At 34.0% G+C, this 25,773-nt stretch overlaps 2 protein-coding genes across 6 annotated transcripts in view; one reads left to right on the top strand and one right to left on the bottom strand.

The window, feature by feature from the left end:
- The window catches only part of LOC125652709 (uncharacterized), a 46,830-nt gene extending 24,380 nt beyond the window's left edge, over positions 1-22,450 (bottom strand). Inside the window, exons 1-13 of one of the 5 annotated variants that reach the window (XM_048882071.2) lie at positions 22,369-22,449; positions 16,033-16,282; positions 14,935-15,761; positions 14,547-14,743; positions 13,270-13,376; positions 12,881-12,977; positions 12,692-12,758; positions 12,424-12,561; positions 10,460-10,516; positions 10,289-10,330; positions 5,647-5,793; positions 3,008-3,037; positions 1,656-1,901 (exon numbers count right to left, since the gene is read on the bottom strand). In XM_048882071.2, coding sequence (XP_048738028.1) covers positions 1,656-1,901; positions 3,008-3,037; positions 5,647-5,793; positions 10,289-10,330; positions 10,460-10,516; positions 12,424-12,561; positions 12,692-12,758; positions 12,881-12,977; positions 13,270-13,376; positions 14,547-14,743; positions 14,935-15,761; positions 16,033-16,277 — 2,200 coding nt within the window. In that variant the 5' untranslated portion in view covers positions 16,278-16,282; positions 22,369-22,449. Of the gene's footprint in view, positions 1-1,655; positions 1,902-3,007; positions 3,038-5,646; positions 5,794-10,288; positions 10,331-10,459; positions 10,517-12,423; positions 12,562-12,691; positions 12,759-12,880; positions 12,978-13,269; positions 13,377-14,546; positions 14,744-14,934; positions 15,762-16,032; positions 16,283-22,368 lie in introns of all 5 variants that reach the window. The other 4 variants (XM_048882072.2, XM_048882074.2, XM_048882075.2 and 1 more) reach the window with 4 other exon arrangements.
- A 61-nt stretch (positions 22,451-22,511) lies between these two features.
- LOC125652711 (cyclin-dependent kinase inhibitor 3-like) overlaps positions 22,512-25,773 on the top strand; it is an 11,054-nt gene continuing 7,792 nt past the window's right edge. Inside the window, exon 1 of the mRNA XM_048882080.2 lies at positions 22,512-22,778. Within this exon, the coding sequence (XP_048738037.1) occupies positions 22,657-22,778 (122 nt within the window). The 5' untranslated portion in view covers positions 22,512-22,656. The remainder of the gene's footprint in view (positions 22,779-25,773) is intronic.

Genomic DNA, 25,773 nt, shown 5'->3' with positions numbered 1-25,773 from the left:
GCCAATTCAAAACTGGACAAATTTAACATGTATACTTACTGTTAAATAAATAATAAATAAGAAGTGGTTTGGAGTGACTTTGGAATGGAACAAAATTGGGGGGGGGGGGGGGGGGGGGGGGGGGGGAGGAGGAGGGGGGTCTTCTCAATGATCTGGGCAAAAATGACAAAGGCCAAACATTTCCAAGTATATAATTTCAAATACAAATATGTTTAATATATATGTACTTAAGATAACAAATATGTCACATGACCTCCTTTTTTATGACCACTGATGATAGCAACAAAGGTCAACAACTGTCTTAGAGAAATTGAAGGTACTTTTCATTTGGCTGGATTATGATTTCATTTGAGTGGAGAATTGTTTTTCATTTGGGTGGATTTTTTTTCTTCAAAATGGCAAAAAAAATGGGTAATATCTGTGAAAACGATAGAGATAGAGTCTGTTAAAAAATACAATTTCAATGTTGATCAAATCTATAAAAAAAAAAAAAAAAAAAAAAAAATATATATAAGCATTGTACTTGAAATACAATCATGATCATGAAAATTTTAAGAACACCACACTGAATACCACTGATTGACGTCTGTAATTCTCTATTGATTTAGATGGACGGGCAGTTATATTATCTAATGCCTTCCTTTTAACCTGGACGTGTAGCTGTTTGACTTCATTTTTTTGGCTGGCTACTGTAGTGATTGTGACTGTTCTTAATAGAAATTATTTGCCTTTACGAGTCTATTTTTACACAAGTCTTACACTAGCTTACTGTTTGCATAACCCCAATATCACCGACCTTTATAGTAGAGTAAAATTATCCCCTATCAGGCACTTTTACCCTTGTTTGTTTCTGTCAGCATGATGCCATCCATTTTCATTCATAAACAACTCAGAAATAAAGACATTTCTAAAAGTGAACATTACTCTCATTCATTCCAACAATTAGTTGATGTATATTAAGCTGTAATAATGGGAGAACATTTCACCATGTGCTTTATTTAGTTGCGTATAAATTTATTACCTCCAAAATAATTTACTCAACAAATTATTAATTTCAATTCACCCAAATGAAATTACTAAAAATTCCATCAACAGAACATGCGAATAATCAGCCCAAATGAATGCACCCAACACTGACCTACATGCAGGTGGCTTCATTGAGAATAATGAAATGCATATTGCAATGTAATATCCAAATTGCATTCAAATCATTGGAAACCCAATGTGCATTGGAATTTGCTTTACATATTGCAAAATTTACAAAAATGATGTCATAATGAGTTTACTGGTAATTGGCAATGAAGTGTACTATATGCTATGTCCATTAATGTATGTTATCATCATGGAGGATTTCATGTAGTCTGTAACAGTTAAAACAGGGCAGTGTGTGACTGTTGTACACAATAAAATTATAATTTTTCCAAGTGCACATGTACCCATTCCTACTGTCTATTAGAACTCATATGGTAAATGAACAATATACATTGCCACTTACACCACTTATTCAATGATGCATCAAATTTGCATTGCAATTTCCATATAATAAAAACTTTGTGTGAATCAGACATAATATTGAATTTGAAAACCTATGAAAAGATCTTGAATATGCTATTTAATAAATTTGCACCAATGTCAAGGTCAAAGGAATAACAAACCTGTATCATCCTCCTCATCCTCACAAGCCTGGTACACAAAATCCCCAAACTGAGAAAGGTCTTCATCAGACACATCATCTCCATCATCACTCTTCTCCTCTTCATCATTTTTTACTTTTGAAGCTTCCTTCACCCTCTTAAACTTGATGGCATATCTTTCTCTTTTCCTGGCCTCCTCTTTCTCTTTCTTCTCTGCTTCCTCTTTCTCAAGGACAGCTTGTGTACCTCTCTTCACTTCTATGTCAACTGTAGATGAATCAATCAAATAGGTTATTTCAACCCTCTACAACAATGGATTGGTTTTACCAAGGAAAGGAATGCAATGATTCTAAATACACCATATAAACTACAAAGAATTCTGACAGGTTAAAGATAATGAATAAATGATAGAAAACTGTGAAGAGAAAAAATCCCAAATTTCATTTCATTTTTACCAAATGGTCAAGCAGAACAGTAAAATAATATACAGGTATTATAATTCTGTACTATAAAAGTGATTAAACTCTTCAAGCTATCAGTGAGAAAGTTCAAATCAATTCTGGTGTGAAAATTTATATGTAAATTCATGTACATGAAAATCACTGTCAAAACTCACATGAAAATGTCTAAGACTTTGAAAATTTCAAAGCAATTAATGAAAGCAACTGAACGCTTAGATATTGAAATGCGTAGGAAAATGGATGCATATAGACTTATAAAAATATTGTGGTTTTACAGAACTGGCTGTTTTAGAATTACATGGAGTTGACTGAAAATAAGTTTGTATAAAAAGGTTACTGAGTAAAGCAACAACAAAAAATCCAAGTAAAAGAAAATCATTATGAGGTACTGTACATGTGAAGGATTTGAATAGGCTCATGAAAGGTTGTCAGAATATCAAGTATTCCATGCAGATAGGAGAAATTAGTTTATCATTTTTTCATATCTATATATGAACAAGCAATCATGCTATCAAGACAAAGTAAAGATTTTCAGTTCTAAATACTAGTATACACTATATCTATCAAAAGTACATAATGTAAAATCACTTATTTTCATGGGTTCATATTTTACATCATTTGAGGCAAAAATATATACTTTCAAGGGGTCTTGATGTTATCAATCTTTACGTGGAACATTGCAATCTATACATCTTAACAATAATAAGGTCATTCAAATCTAGGGATCTAAATAAAGGCGAAACAAACGCACCATTATCATTCCATGAATTCAATGAAAATTAAATCTCCATGAAAACTGGTAATTTCACAGTATCTAGTACATGTTTACTAAAGTATATATATATGTATGTATGTGTATATATATATATATCGGTTGAAAAGGCTTGACAGTATTTTGGCACATTATGCTACCTTCAGCAGTTGCGATGTTTCTCCGATCATCTGAAATGGTCATATCAAATATTATCACACCTTGAGAAACTATAGGAACATATTTCTTCATATCATCAGATCACATCAACAAAATACATACTTCATAGAAAAACATTCATTTGAACTTATTTTCATTATCAACTATGAAATTGCAATAATATACAATGGTTTTAAATTCAAAAATATACAAATTACACTGTTTAAAACACATTATGAATTATGAAAATTAAAATGTTTAAAAATTAACAAAGATTAGTGATTCACTTTTAAAAGCAATAATTTACCTAAAAATCAAATTTACAGCATTCATATCAATTGATATATATACTGACATGCAAAAGAAACACATCTCAAAATTCTTGGTAATACTTTTATTATATCATTCACATATATCATTTAATTTATATATCTAATAAAAGATGCATATCTATTCTATTGGATAACACAGTAAATTTAAAATTAACCATCATCACTTTGGCAAAAAATGTCAGGGCTGAGGAGGCCATAGCTATTGAAATTTTCATACTTCAAGAACAAATATGCCCCTCCCCCCCTCCTTTAGCTTTTGTTGCTGCTCAAATTCTGCAATGCCTAGAGTTTGTTACACAGTTAATGAAATACGGGTGTTCTGTCACTCTTCCAGAAGTCCCTGACACAAAGCGGGTAGAGCCTCTGAGAGATTGTGCTTTTGTGTTTCTAGCCAACAGTACCTGTACTGCCCTGTTGTGTGCATTGTTTGGTACCCTAGGCATCCTTTACGCAATATGAGAAACATTTCCTGATCAGGATATAGGGCTCAAGGAGGGTGTGACCGGTCGACAGGGGATGCTTACTCCTCCTAGGCACCTGATCCCACCTCTGGTGTGTTCAGGGGTCCATGTTTGCCCAACTATCTATTTTGTATTGCTTATAAGAGTTATGAGATTGATCACTGTTCATTATCTTCACCTTTCAATATTGAATTATTCTTACCAGATACCTGAAGGACAACATAACGGTCCGAGATGCATGAAATGCTCTCATGTGTATCTGCCTATATGCTAATCAGAGTATGTATTGATGTCTCGCGAACACAAGAACACATAGTGTGACAGAGTTCAGTCAACCATGAATTGCTTGGAAATGTGTATGATATCATGCAATTCAAATATTGCTAATAATAAATCATTAATATTTAAAAATCATTTACATTTCATTGGTTTCATTTCTTTCGCATGTCAGTGTATAATCTAAAATATTAGCTATGTGGATGCTATAGGGAAGTACTATATAAAACACTAAAAAACTAACTACTAAAATACTGGTTCTTTCAATGCACTCAAATAGGTCTGATTATATAATACTTCAAGCATCAAAAAGTACTAACAGAAGGTCCACAAATTATTGTAACTTGTATTAAGTTTGTAATCTAAGAATTCATATCTTTAAAAAATGTAGAATGAGTCACTTAAAGTAGAATGAGTCACTTAAAGGTATTTAGTAATTGGGGGGGGGGGGGGGGGGGGGACAGAGAAAGATTCAAACTCTCTAGACATTTCTGTCTTAATTCAATATTTATCTTTCATCACAGAGTAATCCTTTTTCAATCTTAGTAAAGGCACATCATTTACATCAGTTTTCCATAGACTTTAAGTGGTTTTCTGAGCTCAAATAAAATATGAACACTGCCATTTTTGTTAAGAGGTACAAGTCTATGATGAATTATAAATAAATGAAGAAAATAGTCAGATTTTCACAGATTTTACATATGATGGAAAAGTCATGAGACCTTAATTAAATCAGGCTTCATATCACTAGGTTAGGGGATTCATTCTTTGTCTCTTGTGTTACTATCTGACACTTTCACCAGTATCTAATGTCCAATAAACCAATTTTCATTAAATTTCATGTACCAGGGTTCACTGATTAATAATAAGCTCATATGAGAGTTACAATTTGATAAGCTTAATAATTTGATATATATATTGAAAATGCACAAACTCATGCTCACATACATGTGGGCTCTATGCAACAGACTTCCGCTTGGAACATGGGCATATCAGAAGCTCCCCTTCAATGACCTTGACCTTTTAAAGTTAACCTTAAAAATTTGTAGGAGCCCAGATCTTTATCCTAGGTACACTGAGATAAGAAATGTGGCTTAATTCTTTTATGCTGTAAATTTCAGTGAACATGTCATGAAATAATACAGGACATTTAATGGATCATGGTGACCTAATTTCTTATGGAATGTCCTATTTATAGTTTGCATGTAGTAAATGTTATAGTGTACTTGTATGCCATAGGAGCCCTGTCTAAACTTGATCTCCAACAAATGGATGACTCTAAAACTTTGATCAGATCAGCTCAACTGAGTTTTTGGCTTAATAGTTTAGCTAAATATGCTTAATTGCTACTCAAAAGAATACATATACAATTTTATCACTCAACTAGCTGGCTTTTGCTACATTGCAGTCAGTATAAAATCAAGCAATTCAAATCTCATTGCAGAGATATGATATGTACAAAAAAGCACACACTGAACTATATCTCAAAATACTGTGAATATAGGTCAAAAGCATTCAAGGGTGATAACTCTGAGGATAGTGGCTATTGAGGATAATCTTCCACTTGTGTACCTGAAGGAGTAGGAGGGGTGTAGACATCATAGTGAAACATCCTTTGATACTGAATTAAAATATCTTCAGACTTCAGCTGAAATTTTGAAGGTTGCTCCAAAGCTACCTCGCGTATAGTTGGGAAAATACCTACACTTTGTAAATCACCTGAAATCAAATCATTTGCTGATACATGAATAAAATATTCTGGTTGATAGTTGTTTAACATAATATAATATACAAAATTACAAGATTAACAATCTATATTTCTGATTTTGATAGAGTTTTATTTTCTATCATTTATACATGACAAATTGAATCCTCCCAGAGCATGCGAAATATCAAGATTAACAGTTAGAGACATAGTATTGTACATAACACTCAGAGATAAAGAGAAGTTCAACTGAAAAGCATGTTGAATGACTCTATATGCACCGTTTCTAGATTCGCTACCATTTGTAATATAAAGGCTATATTAAATGTTTTCCGTATTCCAGGCATGCAAAAAGTAAGGGGCATAGTAAACAGTTTACAGTATTCTAAGCATCTCAGTCAGGCTACAATGATTACCGGTACTGTGTCTAAATACATGGGTAGAAAGCTATTCCTAAACTGTACTGACTTCATAATAGCCTTAGACTGAGTCTACCTGTGTACCAGTTAGTCAGTGGTGGATCCAAGAATTTAACATGCAAAAATAATGATAGTCACTTTTGAATAGCTAGATCTAGTTTCAATTCCAGATTGTCTAATGCAAAGTTTGATACTTATGTATGAAGACTAATGTAATTGTGATTCTTTCCCAAATCCATCACCGACTTGTGGCAATTTGACTTGTTTTCAAATATATATATCAGGATAAATATGAATTCCCATCATAGTCATGCACATGATCATCTAGGACATCTTCTCAAAATTCTAAGTACTGCATAAATATGAACTTCATTTGCAAATAACATCATGACTGATCTCTATCTTTATTTTTTAAAGAAATTTGTTAGAAATCCATTCCAGCAAAATGAGATTAGATATATCATTAAACAGAAAATTACAATATGTGAATACATAACATGCTATAGGTGTAATAAAATTTTACAAACCTCCCTTCTCACCACACTCAGTGTGAGCATACCATTAACATGGACAACTCTGAAGTTTCATAAGGATATGCAAAAATGCTTTTATTTCATGATTTTGTTATTATTTTTAATAGCAATAATGAATCAAAAACTCTGGCATCTATTCCATTTCATAAATTATGAGCCAAACACACAACCTTACACGGTATTCACATCAAATTTACACACAACCTTCCACAGGTATTCACATCAAATTTACACACAACCTTACACAGGTATTTACATCAAATTTACACACAATACAGAATAACATACATGTAACAGTCATGCAACAACATCAAAAGGCCAGTCTGTGCTAGCATAGCCCCCACCAAGAACGCTGAGGCATTCCCCTCAGACAAGCCTCTGAGATAGCCCCCACTGGAAACCCTGACATTCCCCTCAGACAAGCCTCTGGGATAGCCCCCACTGGAAACCCTGACATTCCCATCAGACAAGCCTCTGAGATGGCCCCCACTGGAAACCCTGACATTCCCATCAGACAAGCCTCTGAGATGGCCCCCACTGGAAACCCTGACATTCCCATCAGACAAGCCTCTGAGATGGCCCCCACTGGAAACCCTGACATTCCCATCAGACAAGCCTCTGGGATAGCCCCCACTGGAAACCCTGAGGCATTCTCCTCAGACAAGCCTCTGGGATAGCCCACACTGGAAACCCTGAGGCATTCTCCTCAGACAAACTTCTGGGATAGCCCGCACTGGAAACCCTGAGACATTCTCCTCAGACAAACCTCTGGGATACCCCACTGGAAACCCTAAGGTATTCTCTTCATACAAGCCTCTGGGATAGCCCCCACTGGAAACCTGTGGTATTCTCCTCATACAAGCCTCTGGGATAGCCCCCACTGGAAACCCTAAGGTATTCTCCTCAGGCAAACCTTTGGGATAGCCCCCACTAGAAACCGTGAGGCATTCTCCTCAGACAAGCCTCTAAAAAACCCTACATTGGAAACCCTGAAATATTCTCCTCAGGCAAGCCTCTGGAATAACCCCCACTGGAAACCCTAAGACATTCTCTTCAGGCAAGCCTCTGGGATCTATATATTTAGCAAATTAAGCACAGTCTGCCTTTGGCCATCAAGTCTTACATTGAAATGTTAGTAGAGAAAGCAGACTGGAACAGAAAGGAACACATATATATATAGACTGCAAGACTTTATCTGCCAGACATGGGTGTTTAGCTTTATAACATGCAATTACCCTAAAAGTTGAACAAAAGCCAAACATATAGAATATCAAAACAAGATGTATATGTGAAACACAGAGTCACTGTATTGGATGATTCTTAGGGTGGCAGATCCTGCTGAGTATTAATTCTAGGTATGACCTTGACCTTGACATCACTCATGCCACTTAATATGCAGAGCACACATGTCAATTAAAGTTGGGGACAAGGACCAACAATCAAACAGACTAACCAAAAAAGCTATCCTCTCTAATTCTATATCACTTTTTAATTATCATTTAAGAGGGCATGAAAGCCTTTAGAAAAATCTTTGTTTGCCATCTCCTGACACTATGTAAAAAGTTTTGGAAGTTGGCAATTTTTTTCTTGAAGTATTTAGTTATAGTTTTCATTCATTGGCTACTCTAAATGGTGTCCCAATAGTGAAGACAATTTGTTTCATTGAAACTGAAGAATACAGATACTTACAAATTCTAGATAAAATCAGTGAACAAGAGGCCCATGGGCCACAGCGCTCACCTGAGTCACCTTGACCCATGTTTAAAGATTTTCACCACATATTTGCATGTAAAACTTTGATCCCCTATTGTGGCCCCAACCTACCCCCAGGGGCCATGATTTTAACAAACTCAAATCTGCACTATGTCAGGAAGCTGCCATGTAAATTTGAACTTGTCTGGCCCAGTGGTTCTTGAGAAGAAAATTCTTAAGGAGGTTCTCTACATATTCATAATGGCTGACTTCCTTCTAAAACATGGATGAAAATATGAATATTAGCAATATTTGTCTATTCATTTAAAAAGTTATCGCCTAGCTGAGTAGCTCAGTAGGTTAGCATGTTGACTACTGAACTGTAGATCATGGGTTCGAGTTCAGTAGGGGTTTTAAATTCTTTTCAAATTGCTTTCGACTAAAATTGCGTTTTTTGACTAGATAAAGTAAATTTGAAAATTTTCAATTTCAAAATATTGTTGTACATATAATAATCCTCCACTTTTCTTCCATATAAAATTTCTGTGGTGTAGCATACATCCTCAAAGATTTTCCCTATATATCCGCATGTAAAACTTTGACCTCCTATTAAGGCCCCACCCTACACCCAAGGGCCATGATTTTAACAAACTTCAATCTGCACTATGACAAGAAGTTGCCATGTAAATTTCAACTTGTCTGGCCTAGTGGTTCTTTAGAGGAAGATTTTTAAAGATTTTCCCTATATATTCGCATGTAAAATGTTGATTCCCTATTGTGACCCCACCATACCCCCTAGAAGCCATGATTTTAACAAACTCAGATCTGCACTATGTCATGAAGCTGTCATGTAAATTTGAACTTGTCTGGCCCAGTGGTTCTTGAGAAGAAGATTTTTAAAGATTTTCCCTATATATTCACATGTTAAACTTTGATTCCCTATTGTGGTCTCAACCTACCCCAGGGACCATGACTTTTACGAAGTTGAAATTTTTCTAATTATCTCCCCTTTAAAGGTAAAGCTCTTCATCTGAAAAAAAAAACCAACAACTTGAATTTCCTTCACCCAAGGATGATTTGTACTAAGTTTGATTGAAATTGGCTTGCTGGTTCAGGAAAAGAAGATTTTTAAAATTTGTATTTTCGCTATTTCGCTAATATCTCCCCTGGGAGAAGGGTTTTGCCCCTCATTTGAACAAACTTGAATGCCCTTCACTCAAGGATGATTTGTGCCAAGTTTGGCTAAAATTAGCTACGTGGTTCTGAAGAAGAAAATGAAAATGTGAAACGTTTACAACAACAACAACAACGCCAACGACAGACTGCGGAAAGTTTTGATCAGAAAAGCTCACTTGAGCCTTAGGCTCAGGTGAGCTAAAACTGACTAGTGTGCTCAACAGGAATGAATTAACTTATGAATTGATGATATTTATTTCAGTCAGTTGGGCAAGGGGAGACAAATAACTTCTTAATTTTAGTCTCAGCTGAAATTCACTTATTCTGCCAAAAATTAGTGTAACATTTAGGGGTATGCAAATATAGTCTTTTGATATTAACAATAATATTCTAGGAGTAAGTTTACAAATTACACAGCATCAGAATAAATGCAGAATGTTTCCTGATGACACCATGATATTTATCACTATGTTATATATGACTGTATAGATCAAGTTATCATTAACATCACACTTCAGAAAAGAAAATTAACACAGATTAACCAAATGAACACAATGAAAATCTAATTAGTTATATAAATTATGCATTTTTCACCTTTTGCAATATCAAGCAAATTAATCAATTAGAAAATGAATTAAGACCATATTAATGTTGAAACACCTAAATGCACTATATTTCAGTTTACTTACTCGCTAAACTTGGTTTTCGGTAGACTATTTTTCGTTTTGAAGCTACATATACACAGAGGAAATGTACAATGTATATAATTTCAACACTTAGTCTTAAAGAAAATGTTGAAAAGATAGAATAAATTTGTCTACTCATTGTTACTGTGTGTGTTACTGGAAGTAAATTTATACCTTCTTGTTCTGCCTTTAGGAGCCGTAGACGCTCTGCCTCTTCAATGGCAGCTAACTCTGCAAGAAATAATTTAAAAATTTATCCATATCTGTGTCCAGTAATAGTGGAACCAACACAATCATTGTCGAGGAGTAATAGTGTCTTTCTCTTTACATCAGAGATTTACATCTTGAGAGAATGACATAACAGCATAAGGGGTTGCATATAGTGTCTTGTGACAAGGCACTTTATCTGAGTTCCATTATCTTATTTAACTTTGTTGCTTACTGACACTTAGATCAGATGGAGCTTAAAACTTAACCATCAATTCAAATAATGCCTGCGCACATATCTGCAGATACTATTGTATTGGTATCTATATTACAGAAATGACCCAATTGCATTTTTCTCTTTCTGCAGCTAATCTGAAATGTTTGAATTTGCAGAACACAACTATTAGGGAAAAGTTAATTTTTTCATTATTTGTAATAGGATGTCCTTTCACAATGCTGTATTGTAAATGTGACCGTGATTCTATCACACTTTTCTTAATCATATCAATTCTCAGAAAGAAACGTCAGTGAAATATATATATATTATTATTACAGTAACTTGATCCGAAGAGTCGGATCACGTCTCATTGACAGGCTCCGATCGTCAGATCACATGAGACATGAAGCGTCAAGTTTAATCTGATGATCCGCGCCTGTCAACGAGACGTGATCCAACTCTTCGGATCAAGTTACTGTAGCAATGATAAATTTATCATATACCCCATTATTCACTTTTATAACCACATTTATAAGATAATAAATGTGATATGAATTATCAAAAACACAGCCATACAGTGAAATTATATCTTGTGTACGCAGTTTCATTTGTGACATGGTCGATGTTTTCCACAAAAAAACGTTGCGTTGATGCATTGTGACGTCAACAGTTTCAGAGGATACTGATACGGATTCAGAAAACCACAATGTGGTGATCCGGAAAATCGTATCACAATATGTGAAATCAACAGTATCAAAAAACAAAACATTGATGGGTATATAATAATATTTATTACAATTAATATGGTCTAAACAACGACCCTGTAATTTAGAGGGGGTAAACAGGGGCAGTAACTAGAGTATGTTAGGATTGCTTGTAGATGAAGGACAGGAATAATTGTTTGTGGCACTTTGAATGATTGTAAACAATTTATGTATGTAGATCTGTGCTTGCGTTTATTTCCTCATTATCAAGACGAATATATTGAACTGTCAAATCAATTCTCCATGTCAGATGTTTAAGAGCTTCAATGTATTCATTGAAGTGGATTGTTTAGAGAAATATGCATGGGTGATTTAGTATGCAGAGCAAATGAGAAAGTGAATAGTCAAAACTGTTATTGGTATGGACTTCATGTTGTGTAACAGAGAGACTCAAATGAATAGTTAATCAAACAAAGTACATTTTAAACATTTTATAGAAATAAAAAAATATAACATAATACTATACTGAAGTAGATTGGTACATTGTAATAAACTAGAACTGTCCTAATGGGACTTATGCCTCCTGCTGGACACATTGGATGGTGGGAAATAGTGCATTTGTGCTCGTTGAAGAATATATACTCTGGACAATGACAACACAACAACAATCAACCCCCCTCCTCAAATGAAAAAAATATCCATAACTTTCTCGAATATTAAAAAAATCTCAATTAAAATAGCAGGTGCACAATTTTATTATTTATATAAGATATACACCAAGTTTTAATCAAATCTGCTTATTTGTGTTAAAGATATACTCTGGACAAACAGACAAGGTGATTCCAGTATACCCCCCTAAAACTTCTTTTGTGTGTAAATAGTATAAAACAAGCCTTCAGTGTAACTTTTATTAGAATATGAAATAGGAATCCTAGTTTTCACAAATAGAGCAAAAACTAGCTGACGCAGTGATTTAAAAACACCCCACCTCACCCCCCTCTGTACAGTACCTCTCCGTCTGGCTTCCATTTTCATCATGTTAGTCAGCCTCCTTAATTCATTGTATGCAAGTTTCCAATCAATGCCCATCTTTCTTGTGTTGGCTCGTAACACAATTTTCTCCATATTGGTTATTCCTTCCTCTAAACCTGAATATGGAATAACCATTGAAATTACATCAAATTCATTCAATAACAATAAGTTTAATTAGACATCAACATCGATCAATGAATGTTATTAAAATGAAGAAAGTTCAGTCTAGCTTAACAAAGCCTTTACCTAATTCATGACATTTAATCATCCACAGACTATCTGTAGCACAGAGAAACCGCCATCGTCGACATACCTTAAAAGAATGCAGAAATTTATTCAGCAAAAGTTTTTGGAAAATGTCAAATATTTTCAGTTAAAATCTTGGACAAAAAACATTGAAATTTTCATATCATGCCAAGTACAAGTAAGCCTTACTTGAGCTGAAATGTTAACATCCTTTGGCATCAGTAGGGAGAAGATGTACAGAAGAATTTTGTCTGAAAGTCTATTGATGTCCCTGGTTCCTCTCAGTCTGAAAAAATTCCTAAACTGTTTACCTTACAGCATGAGAACCATAAATACATTTATCATAGACTAATGGTTGAAATGAAGTGAATTTCATTTCTTGAGGTTAGCATGATATACGAAAAATAAATGGATAAAATGAATTATGCTTATAATGAACAATAACTGTCTATGCATATTTCACTATAGTTTATATCTATGTACTATGAGCAGCACGACAGTCTATCATGATTTTTTCCTTTGTATATTTCAAAAACTCGAGTTAGGAAGGTAAAAATCCTAGTTTTACTTTCCCTTACCTTTGGTGAATGTGGTGATTCATGGCATTCAATACCTCTGATCCTGAAATCTTGAGAATTTCTTTCAACAGTGTTATTTTTTCATAGTCCTCCCACATGTCAAGCCACTGAAAATAGACAGGTATACATATATACTCGCTTCTCACTCTATCATACGTCCCATTGTATTGTGCTGTTCTTATTTTCATTGATTACGCATGTGCAACGCTTCCTTGTGGCAGGTTATTTTTGGTATCAAAACATGAAATCACGTTTTTAAGTCAAATAATATATTTTGAATTAAAGTTTATGTTATTGGTAAGTTTCAGCAAAATAAGTTCAAATAAGGCAAAATTTGAATTTTTCTAAAAATAGACCAAGAGAGCATTGAAAATAATATACATTGTTTGGCCAATTTCTATTCCAATCCTTCTGAATAGTTTCCAAAATATTGTCTGGTTATTTTCGTTGCTTAGAATACGTGATTAGTGCCAATGCTAAAAAAACAAATGTAGAAAGCCAGAATAATAAAAATCAAATAGATATTTTCATGAAAATCTAAATCTCACTTGGTTTTATTTCTTATGATAAATCATTTAGGCACAATTTTGATATTTTAAACATATTTATCTTCATTCTTTTGTTCAGAATAAGAAATTTATTATCATTAACTCATAGCATACAAATTAAGCAAGGCATCAATCATACATGCTGAATTTTCCATGAAATATTTTTTATTATAACAGGTCAAAGGTAAGAAAAAAGCCAAGCGTATTGTAAGATTTTAAAAAAAAAAATATTGAATGATGTCATTTTTTTGCACTCTTTAGATTGATATGATGATACAATGGAACTCTTCAATTTCAACTAACACAAAGCCAACTGAAGTTGCACTCCGTATTTTTCACAATTAAAAAAAAAATTTCATTGTTTTATTGTTTTTACTGTGTCAGTTGAGGAAATGATGTACTTTTTTTAACATTACAAATCTAACTCAAAATATTACTGTATTAAAATGTTTTCATAGATACCATTTAACTAGCACAATACAGTGAGACACCGAGGTATAAATACCTTGTTTTTACCACTTTTTGCATACTACTGTATTACATTGCTTAGCAATGTCATAGTCAAAATATCAAATAGTAATATTGTAAACTACACATCAAAACATGCATTAAACAGAAATGACTATTTGTGTTATTTTTTCAGGAGTGAATGAATTCTTTATGTTCTATATTACACACTCTACCAACATCATTCAACAAAATCTATAAAAAATTTAACAAACTACATACATTCCAAATCTTCAGAAGTTGTTCTTTGAAATGAGCAATGAGATCTCTCTTCTTGGCTTTAAGAAAAACCATTCCTTCATGTGGTTGTTCTGTCCACCACTTGACCCCTTTAAATGACCGCTGTAGGGAGATGGGGACATCTTGTAGATATCTGGGTTTCTTCACTTGTCCATATCGGATTTCTTTCTGCATTGAACCTACAAAATTAATTTGACAATCATCAAACATACAGCACATTGTATATTATCATCTTAAAATGGAAAAACAAAAGTGTACATGTCTAAATTGGCGAATTTTAAATAATTAATCTGTACAAAATTTTAATAGGGCTTTTATCTAAAATAATTATCATAAAAATATATCAAGTAAATGATATTTATCCTATTACCTTCTCTAGCTAGTCCTCTCCTGGAGAAAAAGTCTGGAGTGCTAATGGTTGTTGGGGCGCCATAGAACTCGTACCTCAGGTGTGATACACTTTTGTGAGAAATATTAGACAGACTCCTTGTAAGCTCTGTCCCACGCTTTGGCAGATCTGTCTTCACCATTGATCTGACAGCAGGAGATATGATTCGGAACTCTCTCCCTGGAGGTGGAATGAGACTAAGATCGGATTTTCTCCGAAGCTGTACTGACTGACTCCTCTGTAAACTGGATTTCCTGGATACTGGTTTGTTTTCCTCTGAAAATGTTGTGTTTTCTCTATTTACAAATTTCTGTAGTATAGCAACCTCTCCCAAGGCACTCTGCATGATGGTACTTGCCAGATTGTCAGCAAAGTTGTGAACAGGGGACAATTCTGTCCTCTCTGAGAAAATAACTCTCTCCTGAATGACTCCCAGTTTGTCTGTAACCATACTTCCTTTATTTACCTCTTTGTTAGTGGTTGAAGGCACAGAACTGACCGCTGAGTCAGACAATAAATCCTCCTGATCATACTTGAGAGACTGTACAGCTGAAGCCTGCGTTTGTGGAGGTCCTAGAAGAGCTCTCTCATCGTACATACTAGCAATAGTGTAGACACTATTATTGTCGCTCTTTTGTGACTGTCGGCTGCCTATTTTAGATGGCGTTCTGCTTTCTCGGATGTCAGACCTGGTTTTTGAGTTCATGAAGGGGGAGAGGGGATACCGAAGCTTGTATGCAGCTGCATAGTCCCGGTGTTTGACTGGTTCCAATGTGGTTGCCAAAATGTCCAATTGTCTTGTGCTGCACCTTTAGGTCAAAAGACTTTTATTCATACCATATATTGTACATCAAGGATGTTGTAATCATTAGCAGATCTAATCTTAGTATCAGTGTATGGCCTCATTTTCAAATTATTTTGTTTCCTTAATTCACACTGTAAAGCATATCTGAGTTTTTGAACTTTTGATTACTCCAATATGTTTATTATATATGATAGGTGTAGTTAAATTAACCCAGTTTGTAACTCTCAATCTTCCATAATTTTATTAACATGTTTTACCTCTTTTTCATTTCTTACCTGTCCACAATACCATACAGAAGAGTCTTTTGTTGCCAAGGCCTCCATGATTCAAACCAGTCACAAATGGTTTTATAAATTTGTTGATTGTTGAACTTGGAGTAGCTTTGCACACCAACAGAAGAATCTGATTTTAATGGTGGTAGGTAGACGATTCCCTCAAAGTTACCATACCTCAGTCCCTCTGGAGCACCCTTCAGGGAGTGACTGCGGGTTAGACTGATGGGGACAATGGTGCTTGGCATTATGCCTGTAACAATCATGATATATTAAGTAGATATTTCATATTCTTATAAGTACACAAAATACTTTAAATTTCAAATGAAGCAATCATTCACAAGTTAACTTTGCTTGAATCCATGAAACAATAAAGTCTCTAATATATTTTTAATTCTATCATTACACTATGGAAAAGTTAAGAAATAATGCAAATTTAAACTTTCAAGCCTTCTGCACAAGGAATTTCACCACATAGTGCAATTGTAACATTACTTTTGCAACACAAAACATAACACTTCAATTTTATGTTTTTAGTGAAACATTGATGACTCTTCTTTAAAAGCAAGCAGTTAATGCATTTTTAAAAATCTTTAGAAAAAATATATAAAAGGCAATAATACATTATGAACAATTAATTTCTCTTCTTTTTAAATGTCAATTTTGGAAAAATATGTATTTTAATTGTTGATTGGATTTGTATTGAAATAGCAATATATAATTACAATTTACAACAAGAGTATCGCAAACGGTACATAATACGCCCGTGAAATGCTTACATAGGGTGTTTTTCTTGTGCTATAATTTGTATAACTTTGCTTCAGGTATTATCAGCCATCATGAGGCTGTGACAAACTTTCATATGAACAAAGGGTCTTAGCTTAAAAATCTAGATTTCCTCAAAATGGACCAAGTTCAACAACCTGTAATGTTTTCAAAAATGGAAGAAAATCAAAATCCTTCCCCAGATGCATGTGCACATCTTCAATAGCCATACAAACACTCCACAAAATAAGATGATCCTCACTTGAAAACTGTGGGAGGAGTTGGACAGACAAATTATGTACCCTCCATAGAATATTAATTTCCAAATATACTAAGTTCAACAACCTGTAATTTTCTCAAAAATTGTAGAAAATCAAAATCCATCCCACATCTTCAATACCCATACAAACACTCCACAAAATAAGAAGATCCTCACTTGAAAACTGTGGGAGGAGTAGGGCGGACAAATTATGTACCCTCCATAGAATATTAATTTCCAAATAGACTAAGTTCAACAACCTGCAATTTTCTCAAAAATTGTAGAAAATCAAAATCCATCCCACATGCACATCTTCAATACCCATACAAAGACTCCACAAAACAAGAGATGTTTGTAAAACACATGCCCCACCCCCACCCCCCATGGTGCAAAATTGAAAAGGGTTATACACACACATCATTTAATTGATAGTAGTATCATCAATTCAAAATATTGAGCAGAAATATCTTCCTATGTCAAGAGTGAATTGACCATGTGACCTCAAAATCAATAGGGGTCATCTTCTTCTGAAGATGTACTGGTGTACCAAGTTTGATGTCTGTCAAGCAAAGGGTTCTCTAGACATTGAATGGTCAGTATATTCCTATGCCCAGTTTGACCCTTGACCTTTGACATATGACCTTAAAATTAATAGGGGTCATCTACTCCTTAGGATGTACCAGCGTGCTAAGTTTGATGTTTTTCAAGCAAAGGATTCTCAAGATATTGAGCCGATATTATATTCCTATGTCCAGAGTAGATTGACCCTTGACCTTTGGACCTGAAAAACAATAGGAGTCCTCTTCTACTCATAACCAACCCACATATGAAATATCGTTATCATCAAGTGAATGGTTCTCAAGATATTGAGCAGACAACATGTGGTCATTGTAGGGAGCTGTGGGAATGGAAGAGTTACCTCCCATAAAAATCAGTGAAAACATATAAACACTACCTCTGTCTGAAATTACATAGACTATAGGGAATGGATACCCTCTCAATAGTTTTTTGGGATCTTTTCAGATTTTGGGGCTTTGACAAAAATCAATAAAACAATCAAAATTTACAACATAAAATCCCACTTTCACTATTGTTAAAGACACATTCTATGAAATTTTTTATTTTATGAAAATTAAACAGTATATACTTTCAATGCTAATATCAATATTTAAGAATTCCAAAGAATTATACAAATCAAATTTATTTTGAATGCTGTGTACAGGGTTATTTTCCGGCCCTTGTTATTTTTGCCTTTCTGCACTTGGTCTAGCTCCGTGTTAAATTCGCCCAGACACAGTTGTATTAAAAGATAGATAAGAGAAAAAACAATTTCACCCAGTCTTAAATTGCCCCACTGACAACAAGGGCGAAAATAAAACGGGGGTGAATATTTCCCTGTATACAGTGTTTCATCCATTGAAAGGAGAATTGGCAAAAAATTAAAGGCAAAAAAATCATAATTAAATCTCCAATTTCTAATTTGATTGGATTTGAGGGCCTTATCACTGTGACATCACAATGTAGCTGTACAGTACAGCCTACTATGAGACATGAGATAGTTGTGTTGGCTATGATGCTATTAAAGCAACAACAGACACTATATTAATGGCGTGGAGTCCTTGACATAAAATATTTTGATCACAAGATCAGTGTCCTACCTAACCTTAATTAAAGATTTCAAATATTTGCATAACATTAAATTATTGATATAAAAAAATATGATGATATGTTCAGGATATGGAATACAGGTGACTCTCAATGGCTCGAACTTCGATCTCTCGAAGTTGTCGGTCTCTCGAAGTGAAATCATTGTCCCGATTTTTCTCTCTATTTAACAAAGCAAATTTACTATCGATCTCTCGAACGTTCGATCTGGCCTTACCTGGATTTTGTTGAATGCTGGAGGGGTAATTAGGTGTTTACATAGTTGAAACATCGCCGGTGCTTCTTTGTGGAGGTGACACACTCGAGTATATAATTGGCTAATTGGTCAGTTTCCACATTGCACTGGGGTTTTGAATTTGAGTCGTGATGATCAAAATTATATATAATCCGACTATGAATAAAATCTATAATTTGTTTTGATGTGACAACGAGAGAGTAAGTTTTATACATTATTTAGAGATCTACAGATTGTTAAATTTCTCGAGTTTGTTCTTTTTGTGTAAAGTTACTCTAAAACATCATTTTACTCATTCGTTAGAATTTTTGTTTTGGGTAAAGTGACATAACATTGTCCTCTGTTTAGTTTGCGATAGTAAAGCGTCATCGGAACTTGGTTTAATGTATGCCTATCTAAGCATGATTAAAGAGCAAATAAATACATAAACTTTGAAATGTTTTTATTAATGCAAAATAAGGTTTTTTATTTTTATATCAAAGTACCTGACGAATATGAAGGAAAACATGTCAAAACGATCTTGTCGGTATACATTTCTGGTTACCGTAAAATCTGAACCATACCGGCTGACCTTCAATTTCCGAATTTCAATCTCTCGAACTCTCGATTTCTCGAAGTTTTATCAAGGTCTCTTGAACTTCCGAGTTATCGAGAGTCACCTGTATGTTTTTATCTTGTGCACATAACATCATCTTGAGCACATATGACTTAACATTTTAACATGTAACTTAAACCTAAAATCTGATAGTTTTAAACTATGACGTAAACAGTTACTTTTATTATTAATAATGGAATTATTACCCACAATTAGAGATGTAAACATACAGTTGAGATGTATCGCTATATATTGTGATACAACAAGACCATATCCTGATACATATTGAAAAATATTTTTAATAAAGAGTACAAATCAGACATGTGATCATACTCTGATGATTCTCCTGCGCGCCATCTTTTGTTTTCAAAATGCTGTAAGGGATCATATACTAGTAGTAAATGTTTTATTTTTTACAAGCCTAGTTCTCATTATAATAAAGGAACCTACATGACATATATTTCAAGATGAATGAGAAACGATATCACATACTGTATTGGAAAAAAATGAAATATTTATTTTGCATCACAATACAATTAAAAAAACTTCAATATATTGCAATATAGCAATATGATCTCAGTGAATATTGTATTTCTCAGGTAGCTGAATCATTTTGAAGGTCTAAAACTGACAAACATTGTTTTATCAATGAATAATTTAAATTCAGTTGCTAGAGCTTACATTGTGAACAATATCTGGTCAACCATTTTTGTTTACCGCTACTAGAGTGCAAGACCTAATCTAAAGTGATTATAGACATGGTGTGTTTTATTGGAAAACGAGAAAACTAATAACAAGTCATATCAATTTGGGAATTCCCAATTCAATTTTGGTCTAATATTGGAAAAAAATAAATACTATATATTCAATTAAAATGCATGTGGAGGTGAATATAACTTATAACATTCTACTTTTCTAGTTTGTTGAATCTCACCCAATCAGAAAGCTTGCAATAATCAAATCATATAATAAAATGCAATACTAAATTAAACAAACTTTGAAAAGAATTCTATGTTTGGAAGTTATACTTTCGATCAGCCTTATTATTAAACAAAATTGTTTGTATCACCATGACCATTAATGTATTTGGATTACCTTTACTAAAAGTTTGAAACAATGTCTTAAACATTGGATCTTTTGAAAACAAGAGCACCTTTAATATATACTATACAGTGATTTTTATAGGCCCATTTTGGGTCCGAATTTCGGCCCTTTCCCCTCCTAAAAATTGTCAATTTTTTCCCAATTTAGCTTGCATTTTTCCCAATAATAAAATTATGAAAGGAAAACGTATTTGAAAAAAAATAAACATTCGATGTGAATTATATACCTAAGACTTAACAAAGAGTTATGGGAATGATGATTTGGATAGAATATTTGAAAATTTTAGAAGGTTAAAGAAAATTAGATGTGTAAAATAAAGATGATATAATGTTTGATATGATTTTAAAACTTATTTACGATAAAATTGATTTTTCCCAATTTGACTGAAATGTCGACAATTTTTCCCAATTCGAAAGCCATGCACAGGACCCTTGTAAAAAATGTAGAAAAATCACTGCTAGTTCTATGTCAGCAGGGTTTGACATTCACTTTTTGGAGCATTATAGACCAGTCGGGCTACTTCAAATGATTTTTACTAGACCTGACCTTATATCCACTTGCCCTGACCAACTTTCCAGAAAAAATTATAGGAATTTCTCCATACTTAAGTACTTGATTCAAATGAAAAACGTTAAGTTTGAACTAAAACGTATTTATAATTGTCTCAAAAAATCTTTAGTCTTAATTATCATTCAATTTGATGCTTTTATTTTCAAACACTTTTTCTGTTTCTTTAAATTCTACCCGGCACAGAAATTCTTAATTTAGTTCAGTTACAATAAAATGACCCCATGCAACCTTCTTTTTTTTTTTTTAATTTCTGTTTCATAAGTTCTGCTTTGTTTCTTCCTAACCTTTTCCTTTTTTTCTCTTGGGACAATTCTTTCCTTGAAGACGAAAAGTCGTAATTGAATATAGAGACCTTCCCCCACATATGTCAACACTGAAAAATGGCTGTTTATGACGTAATTTATTTATTTGATATAAATACTTTCTAATATTTAATTCAAATAAACTGGTTTTTTAAAATGAAAATGAATTCAATTTATCCAAAACATAACTTTACAAACATTAACATCGAGTAGCTGTCGTAAAACATCACTTATTTCCAACCACAACTTATAGATTATTTCTAAACCATCACACGGTTTAAACTCTTTACATTTATTTTTTAATTAAGAATAAAATATCTTATTGCGTAAAATAAAGTTTCTTATTTATTTTTTCAACACAACCAGTCGGACTTTAAAATAAATCAACATTTTACCCAACTGGACCTATCATTTAGTAGACTCGGTCGGTCGGATGTGCCTTAGTGTCAAACCCTGGTCAGAATGGTACGGAAACATGCTGCTCTCAAATGGTGAAAACTAGAGTCTGCGTATTGCAGGCAGAATATCAACATATTAAAGGTAAAGAATCATCATAAAGGCATGCAAGGGAGTAGGCAATTTCATCAATAGATCAAGAAGAAGGTATACCTACAGGCAAAAATCCCAACATTGAAATTTGCCTGTATGACTTTCATTGTAAGGGGGGGGGGGGGGGGGGGGGGGGTAATTTTGTTGACTCCTGCGATAGAGGGCATGATGATAATACGGTAACCGCTTTCACAAAGGTAAAATTCTATCGCTCTTAAATTAGTGATATATATTGGTTGAATTACATCATTGCATATAAGAGCTATTGTATACATTGCAAAAATGAGACACCAACCTGTGTGTATAAAAAACTCCTCACTCTAACCTAGACCGTAGCTGTTTACATCCTAACCCGCCATCTTGGTTGTTTCCAACGAAAGATTTTCGGAATACATCTAGATTTATTAGTTGTATTTTATTATTTTTCCTAATCATATCAAATGATTCATTTATGATAACATCACCCTTACCATGCCCTTTATGAAAAAAATTTAAAAATTAAAACAATCAGAAAGTGAAACTACAAATTGAGCGCGAAATTCAAAATCGAATTTTCAAGACACCACCCCGATCCCGAACAGAAATGAAAGTAGAAAGAAAACCCGATATTGAAATGAATGCAACAGATGTAGCCACTGAACCTGGATTTGATTCTTCAGATGACGATTCTGGAGAGGTTGATTTGTCACCGCTGGAAATATCATGGTAGATTAACGAAATGACTTTTCTAATTTCTGTGAGGTGTAGTGCCTTAGCTGTTGACATGAAAGATACTTATAGTTTTATCAATGTCAGTGTGTATCTAGTGTTAGATTATATGGCCTTCCTACTAGGTTTGGCTATTGAATTAATTCTGTTGTGCCAGAAATCCCGAGTTCAATCCTCAGTAGAGACATATATATTACTCAGTACATATATAGGCTAATCTGGTCTTATTAATTTTTAACGGTCAGACCACAGGGTTTTGACACAATCTGAGCTGCGCAAACTTGTGTATGTAGTATAATACAGGTATTATACTATATGACATACAAGTTTGCTCAGATTATGTCAAAACCCTGTGGTCCAGACGGGTTCGATTGCTGATGGCCAGATAGCTCAGTTGGTAGAGCACCTGACTAGAAATTTAGGGGGCCCGGGTCTGGGAAGGTGCTAGTACAGAATTAAACATTTTATTGTTATTTCATTGTGCATGCTATGGCTATGCCATACTTGTCTAACTTACAAAATAAACCTATGTAGTTCTTTATTTAGTAGGACCCATGCAGTCCCTATATATACTCGACTCTGTTACACCTAGATTGTATTGTTACAGTATACTATTATATTGTGGTATGAATATGGTAGCATGGGCTATTAATCCTCACAAGTGTCCATGTAATTTTAAAAGAATAATCATGCCCATTTATTATAGGTACATGTGTTTTTTGTTTATTTTTACACACAAGCACCTATGGTGTACACCTTGCATGTAGATATTGCAATTCTTCTTTAAACAGATTGGGTACACTCCCCACTAGAGAGATTTTCTTGCTAAAAAGCGATTATCCCTCTTTAGAGAGAATAAATATATTCCATGCAATCAAGAAAAACACCCAAGGAGTACATCTATTTGTGTTTCACAAGAAATAGAAGGAAAAAGTACTAAGATGTACGTTATTACTGCAAATATATAAACCAAAACAAAAGTAACTCACGATTTGCATTGGATTTCAGCCTCCTCTCTTACACAGCAATGTTGATATGAAATTTCTTGACTGTTTTATCAATTTTATGGAGGCAATTCACACCATGTAAAGTGTGTGTGACACTTAGGGCTTACTTAGTCAGCATTGCATGGGATTTGTTTCTATTTTCAATCAAAACAACAAAAACCTGTTTATGGTCATGCATGTTTATTTTCTCGCTAAAGAGGGATAATCATGTTTTATTGAGAAGATCTTGCTATAGGTTCCCTATTGCCATAATCTCCATTATCAAAGTAACCTGTTTAAGTTAGACCCTAGTAAGCTTTTAGTTAAGTTTCTGCATCCAAATTGGGGCGTAACCTCCTCAAGATTATTGACAACACTAGCCTATACCTTCTGCAATCATTAGAAAGACTGATTAAAAAGGCTTTTATAAAAGTTTTAGTGAGAGGAAGAAGTTAAGTCAACAAATCAAACTACTGAATTCTATTAAATAAGTTAGAAATATTTTAAAATTATCTCGTTGCCACTTAATGAATAAGATTAGACTAGGTATTAGAAATTTCAAGAAACATGCAGGCTACATCATACTCTACACTTCCATGGATACTTATGCCAGCCCGGAAAAATTAATTATTGATAATTTAAAATTACAATTAAAACATCCATATGTCTTCAATTAACCATGATGAATGTTACCACAAAATATAGTGTATACATGTATTTCTACTACAGTTTTATGTAAAGCTGAAAAGTGACTTAGGTCAGTGCTTTTATCATAATAGATACCTTAAAACATTATACGTTTATCACTTTGTAACAGGAAGGGGAAAATGCAATGTTCCTTTACCAAACATGAATTCGAACCCAGACCTCCTGAATTTCTAGTCAGGTGCTCTACCAGCTGAGCTATCTGGCCAACAGTGATTGAATCTGGCTGACCGCCACCCCTCCTTCCTTAAATTTCTTCACACTTGGAAGACATCAACCCAGGATATTTATCACCTGGCAGATATTTTCACCCATCAGTTCCTGGGGGATAGTCCATAGCACCAAATGTTAGGGAAAATGCAATGCACTAAACTGGGATTTGTATTCAGTCCCCTGAATCCCTAAAGTCAGGCACTCTAACAACTGAGCTTTCTGCCATATCTGACAAAACTAAATTGGTACAATAACCAGTTTTCTATATATACAAGTGTTAGTTTACAAGTACGGTAGTGTTAGATTGATAGAATCCTTCATTAGTACGAGTGTGGAATAGGGAAATTCCACCGAGGGGGGGGGGGGGGGGGGGACAAGATTCACAGTCTAGGATGAGGCTGTGCCACAGTTTTAGTGCATGAATTCAGGAGCTGAAAGAAAATTCAAAATTATCAAAATCCTCATTTGAAAAACCTGAAAATGGTTTGTACTGTAAGTGTAAACTAAAGAACCCAAAGTTGTCCACCAGAAAGTTATTATCAAATTACATGTAAAATTTAAAGAAAATGATACAAAATATTTTACTTCACTGTGTAACATAAATCATAGAACATTGCACAATGATCCCACTAGTGAGAACTGGTACAAAGTCACATTTAGCACGGGTATACCCCCACGACTATGGTCAGGGGCATATTGTTTTGTCCTCTCTGTCTGAAACTTTAACCTTGCTCATAACGTTTGAATGATGAGTGAGTGGTGGATCTCATATTTCATATGCACATTTCTTGTGACAAGACATTTTCTTTGGTCCAAAGTGTTTAACCTTGTGACCATGACCTTGGAGTTTGACCTAATATTTATAAGAAAACCTAACCTATTCAATATCTCCTGAACTATTTAAGTTAAGGCTTTTATAATTTGCATCATCATCGGAACTCACAGGTTTTCTCTACATGCAGTTTAGCAGAGAGAAAACCTGTGGGTTCTGATGATGAATTTGTATATTGATGCCTTACATTTCATACATGATCTTTTAAGGATTCAATTATTACCATATTGCCCCTCTAAGTGTCCTTGTACCAGAT

The sequence above is a fragment of the Ostrea edulis genome, chromosome 5 (genome assembly GCF_947568905.1).
Source record: "Ostrea edulis chromosome 5, xbOstEdul1.1, whole genome shotgun sequence".
Taxonomy (NCBI): Eukaryota; Metazoa; Mollusca; class Bivalvia; order Ostreida; family Ostreidae; genus Ostrea; species Ostrea edulis.
This window is presented reverse-complemented; position numbering and strand designations above follow the sequence as displayed.